This window comes from Nannospalax galili, unplaced genomic scaffold, assembly GCF_000622305.1.
Source record: "Nannospalax galili isolate Female #2095 unplaced genomic scaffold, S.galili_v1.0 scaffold477, whole genome shotgun sequence".
NCBI classification, from domain to species: domain Eukaryota; kingdom Metazoa; phylum Chordata; class Mammalia; order Rodentia; family Spalacidae; genus Nannospalax; species Nannospalax galili.
In genome coordinates, this window is record NW_008339438.1 from 99,821 (window position 1) to 109,200 (window position 9,380).

The 9,380-nt window shown below is 37.3% G+C and overlaps 1 protein-coding gene across 1 annotated transcript in view; it reads left to right on the forward strand.

Annotated features, from left to right (window-relative positions):
* Positions 1-5,730, forward strand: part of LOC103735052 (A disintegrin and metalloproteinase with thrombospondin motifs 3) — a 90,907-nt gene extending 85,177 nt beyond the window's left edge. Inside the window, exon 19 of the mRNA XM_008834145.3 lies at positions 2,544-5,730. Within this exon, the coding sequence (XP_008832367.2) occupies positions 2,544-3,106 (563 nt within the window). The 3' untranslated portion in view covers positions 3,107-5,730. The remainder of the gene's footprint in view (positions 1-2,543) is intronic.
* Positions 5,731-9,380: the final 3,650 nt, after the last annotated feature.

Here is a 9,380-nt window from a genome sequence, read left to right on the forward strand (position 1 = left end):
GTCTAGATAAATCTTGGGCAAAGACCAATTGTTCTCAGATAAACCTTACCTAGACATATATTGCTGGATCTGCTATGCGTAATTTGTTAGTAGGTTGTTGGAGTAATATGGTTCCCTCTGGTTTTTAAAACTAGCTGGCATTATTTATCTCTCCCATTTTAATTTTGGAAAGTTTAGGCTGTGAGTTTTTAAATTTTGACAATGTCATTTAAAATGGCAAGGACCATCCTGACCAGGAGGGGGAGACATAAGACTTATCTAGACATTGCTCTGTAAAGTACTTGAAATCTCAAAACTCAAGAAACACCAAGAGAGCAAACTACACACAAGAAGAACCTTAAAGTTTACTATGACTGCAATAGTTTGTCCTTACATATTATTACTGGCAAGACTGGACACTTTCTAGCTAAACTATTGCTTTTAATAGCTGGGAGAGCCCTGTGTGTGACTGGATTTACTTGCTTCTCATTTAGCCAGGGGTACTGAAAAAATTTATTGTAAAACCAGTGTGCTAAAGAGATAGCATATTAGGTTAATGGGTCCATGTTCCTTTCAGGTGCTTCACTGCTCTGAAATCTAGGCCTAAAAGTCAATTCTGAGACTTCTGAAAGGCCATATATTTCTATACCGTCTCAGTCAGGTTACAACTTTCTGGGTCTCATACTCTTCAAATCGCCTTTTGAGCCCAGGTACACAGATCCTTTCCTGAAGCTCTTATGACCTAGAGTGGAATGGGAAAGTTCCCCCTTATTCTAATGACTGATTAGGTTAGATGATTATATTCATTTGCAATATTTATTTGCCTTTAAGCTCTTCCTATTTAGGCCTAGGAAAATGACTGGGAAACTTATTTGTTCTTAAAAACTTTCTTCTACAACTTAGAATCACATTCTGGCCCTAATGAGACCTGGGCTGTCAGTCATTCTCTGCAGCAGCAAAGTGCTCATATTTAAACCAATGCCTTAACTGAGGCCTTCTCTAATGCCAGAGGACTATTCTAAGCACTTCCTCAGCAGAGGCTGATGGGGTCAAAAGGGAAGAAGAAAAATAAAACAGGCAAATAAACTCCTCTCATGCCAGAACCCATGGCCTTAATCACATTGGTGGAAACCATTTCCTTATTTTATATCGATACCAAAAGTAATTCACAAGATATCAGTATTTTGAAGTCAAATCCATTGATCCTCTGTCACTAATAACATGGTTAAATACCCATCTTAGAAAATGTGAAGTATTCAAACTCCATACTCTATAGGCCTGTAAGTGTCAAGACAATATTATTCATTCCACAACTTGGGATGTGGACAGGACAGGAATTGACAGCTCAAACAAAATTAATGTCACTAACTGATCCTTTTTTAAAAAAAAAAAAAAGTCTATCTAAAGGGATTCCACAAATATTAATATAAATATTTTCTTGCATATATATTTATTAATACATTGGTATTTTAAGTGATGACATTCCATAAGTGCCATATTCTTATTGAAGTGGATACAGAAATGCATTTGTCTCTAGAAATATACTGGGTCTGTATTTCTTAGAGAAATTGGCTATGGCTACAATCTATCATTCCATTGGGTATGACTGAAAATACACAATATTGGAGCTCAATGCTTAGATTCTTTTTCTGACACAAGCTTTTGCTATCATCGTCAAAGTTGGCCCTGAATGTCTGATCTAGAGCCACTCAAGTACTAGGATTGCAGGTGTGTACCACCATGCCTGACTATACTATTTAGATTTTGTAAATTAATTTGTATAATCTACAATCAATAAAACTTTAAAAGAAAGGTGTGAGTACACAAAAATGACAAGAACTTTGAGTTACTTGGCTTCCCTGTAAGCATAAGATACTATTAATTCCATAAAACTAAATGTAAGAAATGTGATTGAGAACAAAGTTGGCACACTTGATACAGATGTTTTCAAAAGACATCCTGAGATGAATATATCTTCTTTGGTGATAAATATTTAAGATTTAATCTGTTCCAATAGGGGTCGTTGCTATTCATTTAATTAATCAAATAAATCGATGAAATATTTGGTTTAAATTTTTAAATAATTGCAGAGGTACCCTATTGCAAAGCTAAAATTCAATATTATGCAGCTAAAAATGAGGTTTTCCTTTATCTTAAAAATGACTGTAGTAAAATGAACCCAGTTCTTTCATTGTAAAATGAGGCACATATTCCTAGTCAAAGACAAAACTCCCCTCAGTGGTCTGAATACTCTGTCTGGAGATATTAAAATAACAATAATGCCAAGTACTTTTTTCAGCTGGGTGTGGTGGGACATGTTTTTAATCCCAGTACCTGGGAGGCTAGCCTGGGCAAGGCAGCGATGCCCTACCTCAAAAAATAAAAATTAGAAAATCCTTACTTATTGCAGTGAATGAATCCTAATGTTTATAGTTTTAATACAAAGGCTCATGTATTGATTTCAGATATCACAGAAATCTTTCTGTACTGATCAACATTTTTTGTGTATTTCCCTCCCTTCATGTTTAAGCATGTGTATTATTTTCTCCTTTATGTCTTTGCAGATGAGCCATGCTTGGGAGACAAGTCCATATTCTGTCAAATGGAGGTGCTCGCACGGTACTGCTCAATCCCAGGTTATAACAAGTTGTGTTGTGAGTCATGTAGCAAGCGCAGTAGCACCCTGCCACCACCGTACCTTCAAGATGCTGCTGAAATCCATGGTGATGCTATCTTTGACCCTAGTGACCTGCCTAGGTCTCTAGTGATGCCTACACCTTTCCTTCCTTACTACTCAGAGACTCCTGCTGAGAAGAAATCTTTGAGTAGCTTCTCTTCTGTGACAAGTCCTAACACACATGCTGCTTTCAGAGCCAACAGTAGAACTGCCAGTACTGACTTCTCCCAGAGGAGAGAACAGCAGGCTGGTAGGAAGACAATAGTCTCAATACCACTGTCCTCATCCAGGAAGAGTGGTCACCTCCACTCTGCCTCACCCATGGCTGCTGCCCCCTCCCTTGCAATCGGTGATTCAATAGGTGCTTCTTCTCAGGCAAGAACCTCAAAGAAAGATGGAAAGATTATTAACAATAGACATCCAATAAGGTCATCTACCTTAGAGAGATGAGAACATGGATCTGCCAAGCTAAAAATCAAAGAGAACCCTGGACAACCTCCCTCCCTGCATGGTGCATACAGCCTGTTGAAAGTGGAACTCTCCACACAGTTTACTCGTGTCCTCTGTAAGTGGAAGAACAGAAAGTGCTGGTTCACTTTTTAGTTGCTTTTATCTTCCTTTTGTTCTGCATCGATTTGTTTACCAGGATCCATTGGAAGAAAGCACCAAAGACTGTTATCAGAAGGAAAGACTCCAGGTATGGCGGCTCATGCCTGTAATCCCAGCACTTGGGAGGCTGAGGCCAGAGGATTGCAATGCGTTCCAGGCCAACTGGAAGTCCTCTTTCAAAAAAAATAAAAATAAAAAGAAGAAGAAAAAAGAAAGAAAAAGAAAATAAAGGGAACAGAAAGCAGCTAAACGTGTTTTATTATATAAGGAAGGAAAGACTGGAACCAATTGTGCATATCAGCTGATTTTTTTGTTTTAAAAAAGTTACAGTAAAATTTATAAGAACAGATGCCAGTGGTTTACGCTTCAAAAAATTTTGGAAATGAGGAAAATAATTCTTAGACTTGTATTCCTATTTATCTATATTAGAAATATTGTATGAGCAAATTTGCAGCTGTTGTGTAAATACTGTACATTGCAGAAATCAGTATTATTTTGAGATGTTCTCAAATGATTGTTTACTATCTTACATTTCTGGGTGTTCTGGGTGCCTGTCATTGAGTATTGCCTTACATGACATTCTATGAGTCGATTTTCAATGCAGAATATTATGAAGAAGTTAGAATTACAGCTACTGATGATACTAAAGGGTTTGCTATGTTTTTTGTGTCAAAACTTCAGATGTACAGGTGATATGTTTTATCTAATGCCATCTCTCCTTACAGTGATAAGAATAGGACTGGTGTCTTAGTGTATTTGTGCACACAGGATGCAGTGAATGAGATTATGTAAGACAAAGCCCAGCCCTCCTGCCATCACTTTGGAGGCCATCATTGAGATGCCCTTGATTCTTGTGTTATGTTTTCATTGTTGATGTACAGTTATACTTGATGTACTGTGATAATCACAAAAGTGTTTTGTATGTTCATTTGTAGCTGAGAAAAGTGTCAGCAGACAGAATTGACACTTGAGTGTAATAGTGCTTTGAAAGAAGATTCAAGAAGGTGTTTTTAAAATGGTTAAGATATTTATTTTCTGCATGGTTCATATCCAAATGTTCACAACCACAGTGCATCTGACTGCAATAATGTGCTAATAATTTATGTCAGTGATCACCTTTCTCACAGTAAAGTCAGAAATACTCCCTTCAGGGAGTGGATGTAAAATACTTGTACATAGAATGAAGATTTGAAGATATTTATTAAAAGTTGATTTTTTTCTTTATAGAATTTTTATGTCCTTGATATTTACACTAATATCAATGACATTGTAGTAAACTAGAGAGAAGTACATGCTATGTTCTATGCAGAAAGGAGAAATTTAAGCCAACCACACAGCCAACCCAATTGTATTTTTTTTTTAATTTGAGCAGTACTTGGGATTAAACCCAGGACTACTCACATGCTAGATTAGCACTCTATCACTGAGCTATGGTCCCAGCCTTTTATGTATTTTGAGACAAGATCTCCCTAAATTGCCCAGGCAGACAATGGATTTTGTAATCCATCTGTCACAACCTCCCAAAAAGTGTGATTACAGCCCCCCCCCTTTGTGAAATACTTGCATTTTTAAAGTAGTTGATGATTTGTTCCCTTCAAGAAATCATCAAATAGTTAGAAATTCAGATAGCTGTTTATGAAACAGTGAATGAGAAACATCTTCAAAGCTTGAAGTGGTGCACACCTGTAATCCCAGTATTGAGAAGGTTGAGGCTGCCAGGCGTGGTGGTGCACCCCTTTAATCCCAGCACTCAGGAGGTGGACAGACCTCTGCAAGTCTGAGGCGAACCTGGGCTACATAGTAAGATCTTGTCTAAAAAAAATAAGATGATGGTAAGAAAAAGAAGACTGAGGCAGGAGGATTGCCATGAGTTTGAGGCCAGCCTGGGTTATATAGCAAGACCCTATTTTAAAAACAAAACAATAAAACATGTTTTAAGTATATGAAAGATAAGTTCTTCATGAACTGAAAAGTGTTATCAGCATGCTTTTGAGGTAATTTTCTACAAATATCTAGAAATACCTTATACAAACTAAACTAGGGATGTGTTAACCTTTCAAAGCACAGAATGTGGAAGGACTTTTGTGTTTTAATCATTGTAAACTAACAGCCTAAGCTATTGACTCAATACCTCTAAAGAATTGCTGCTATTTTGTGCAAGAGTTTTAAATGTCAAATTAGATGAATTCCAGATAGTAAAACAATCCTCAGGCCTTAAATATATTTCTTTTTTTCTTAAAAATTTCACCAGAACAAAATTCTCTCTAGTTTACTTGGGTGTCCATGCATCTGCCTACAGGGAATATGAAGATGGTCACACACATACGCCTCCTGTAAGATGTACATATCCTTATACTTTTTACCTATGTGCTTTCTTTTCTACTAAACTAAAAATTCCTTTTTATCAAAGTGTACACTACTGATGCTGTTTGTTGTATCGGGAACATATAGCAATAAAAAGGTTAAAGCAGAGATCTGGTGTTACCTAGATTTTATCCTTACTTCTTCCCAAGGTTATGGAAATGTATCCTTTCCACCTACAAAATGAAATGGTGACTTCCTCTTTCACTAGAAGCTGGGGAGTTTATCCTGTTTTCACCTCAAGGTGTATCATAGTTTATGGTGTGTATTTTTTTAAAAGAGGCTATAGAAGGTGGATTTTGCTCAGGTCTTTCCCATAGAATTATGTAAAGGAAGAAAGAAGGTAATGCTTATATTTATGATAAAGAAAATGGGGCTTCCTTTTTTCAATGTGAAATCTTAGAGTAGCTAAAAGCTGACCAGCACTTTCAGACTGATTACCTAACTGTTGGAGGATGTACTCCACTGGACTCAGGACAAGGAAGAACAAAATACCATAGTGGATGGATGGATTGGATGGATGGCCTTCCATTATGTGATAAGGAGACAATGGAGTGAAGTTTCCAGTTTTAAATGCAAAGCAGTCCACTCGAATTTATTTTATACCTCCCACTTCACACATGAATGGCTCAGGTAACCTCTGATTTTCAGTTTTCTTATCTCTAAGATGGACAGCAGAATTCCTGTATCATTACAATAAAGATGAAATAGCCCTCAAGGGGCTGTAGAGATGGCTTAATGGTTAGGAGAATAGGCTGCTGTTGCAGAGGATCCAGACTCGATTCCCAGCACCCATGTTAGCTAACCACCATGCCTAACTCCAGTTTCAGAGGATCCAACACCTTCTTCTGTCCTCCACAGGTACTGCATGACATGGGTGCACTTACATACATGCAAGCATAACACTCATATACATAAAAATAAATAAATAAATAAAATGTTTTTTTTAAAAGAAATAGCCCTCAAAATTTTCAGTACAGGCCTAACACATAGCACCACCTAGTAACTATTATGTCACTGCCCATGTATTTCCCACCGTAATATAATTCAACCACAGCTCTTCAGCATCTGTGGCTACTTTGAGTCATTATCACTTAATGTCATTGTTAATAGTAAAGAATATGGTTTGGGAAACCTAAAGACAAACAATTTTAAAAATTTATAGAATGAACTCATTCAAAATGATCTCCAGGCATTGACTTTGAAGATGTTTATCTAATAATATTCACTCTGTTTTTTCAAACAATGCTCAAAATAAGTACCTAGCTATTAGGTATCCCTGCAAAGACAGCCAATGACAGTTTCAAATTATTAGCAATATGTGTTTTTCATGCATTTACATCAATTTACTTTGCAGACAGAGCAGTAAGAATCATTCTTCTAGATATGTGTTACATTTTCTTTATGATGAAGCCTTTTAAATTTGAAATATATAAGAAAAAGAATCTATTGGAGAGTGTTATGATAAAGAGTCATTAAACAAGGACCAAAAAAGATGCTTAAAAGGAAATCCAGGCATTATCAACTAAAAGATTTCTGTAAGCCCAGATGCTTTTGAATAATTCAGTCAGAACCAGAGATGAAATTTAGTAACTCATTAAAAACACTGCCTATGATGCAAAGAAAGTACAATACACTCAAATGAATTTGAAACACACAGCGTGGGTTCCAAGAACAAAGATGCTACAAATTTCTGCAATTTTATCAGGGAGCACTTAAGGGTCACCTCCTAACTTTGCCTCTGCCCTAAAAAATTTTAAGTGGAAAAATTTTGCTCCTGACAGAATTAATATTGTATTGAAACTGTTTATTTGAAACACTGGTATTTCCCAGCTAATTCATAGTTACAAAAACATCATTGATTTGACTAAAAAGTTTCACCCATTTGACTAGTAACAATTCACCTGAGGTGAACAGTTTATTTCGTTTTGCTTTGTTTGATGAACCAAATACTAAGTCAGCTGGCAAAATTCACAACCAGTTTTTCTTCCTCAAATCACCAGTGTGCTATTCCAGCTATAAGGATCACTCCACAAGTTTGGAGCAGCAAAGTTATCCCATAGCTCATCATTGAGTAAACAGGAGACTAACGCAGCAAATGTATCCACACAAAGAACAATTTTTCTCATATCCTGCTTGAAGAGAACACGGAAAGATGTTCACAGCAGTTCAATTTAAAAAAAAAAAAACCAACATCATGGAAGTGCAAGCATGGTACACATGCTTTTTGTTTCTTTGACAAAATGATATGACAAAGTGTTAAGAGCTGTGACCTATGAAAGACTGAATGGTGCCTTGGTTAAGAGCATATGTTCCAAAGTCAAACTGCTGGATTGCATCCTGTTCATACTCAGCTACCTGCGACTTGGATGTGTTATTTTGTGTCACTGAGCTTCAGTTCCTTTGTGTGACATGCACAGGCCATATTTAATGGAACCATTTATGCCCCCAAAACTGACAATCCAGGAAGAATGATGAACACCATATATAATTTTATATTCCCCAAACTATCTTCTATGTCCCAAAGAAGGAGCACAAGGATGCACACAGAGAAATACAGAAATTATGTAGATAATATAGCAATTACTGTTTTGCAATAGGCACAACCTGGTACATGACTACAAAAATCAAGGTAATCGCCTTGCCCGTGGTATTTCATGCATCAAAACAGTAATATCAAATCCTCTTCAGGGTATGACATATTTTCCTTAGGATCCAGAAAAGGGGCCCTGGCTATTTACATGACCAGTTGATTGAACTACACATTTTATCTCTAGACAAAAATTGCTTCTTTTGTGCTCATTGTTCCTCGGCACTTGGCTTTGTCCACTGCGTACTCTCTGCCTACCTCCTGTATTCAGTAAGGGCTGCTGCACAACACAGGGACCCCAGAGTTCTGATTGAATTCCCTTCTGTTTTCAGCCCTTTTCTACCTCTGCCACTTTAACGGGCAAGATCTGAGGACACTCATCTTAGCCAAGTCACATTTCACTAGCCTTTGTAGATCTGTCTAAATGATAAGGTGTAACGCTCTACTTTGGTGTTTTGACATCTCAGATGTTGCAAGGTGGTTGGAAATGGCAGGCAGAGATTACTCTGGCGGGTTGTTTTAACAACTCCAACACTCCCAACATGGAGCCCAGGTTGTCAGAAGAGGTGGGCTCTCTGAATCTACTTGCCCTTGCTTTAGGCTTTGACAACTGTTAGAAATGTTATTAAATGATGTGGAAGGTCTCCGTAAAAAGTTTCTTTAATACAAAGCCAGTTCTATGTCTGGGTTTCTTTTTGTTGTTTTGTGTTGTGTTGGTTTTACTTTTTTTTTTTTTTCCTTTCCCTTCCATATTTGTCCTTCTGATTTTGATCTTTGGCCTGTTTTCCTACCAGATTCAGTCAATTTACCAGTCTGTGAACTAGATTTTCATTCCATTCTTTAGATGACAGGACTAAGAAACATAGTTGGGTCTGCCTCATTATAGGAAGGAGGATCAAATTTTACCTTGCCTCTGCTTTGCCTCATTACCCATTCTCTGATCTTTTTCTTTTCCTTCTCCACTAAACTTCACATGAGGGCAGCTTAGCTTCACCCATCTCCTGTTCCCACCACTCACTGCTACTCACTCCTAAGTCCCCAGTCTGTCTTCTACCCCAGGCACATGCAAAAAAGAACTATAACGGACAGTCCCAGCAATAACTTCTCAGCCCAAATCCTTCTTGGAGTTAACGGATTTTACTGGACTCTGATCCTGTGCCAGGC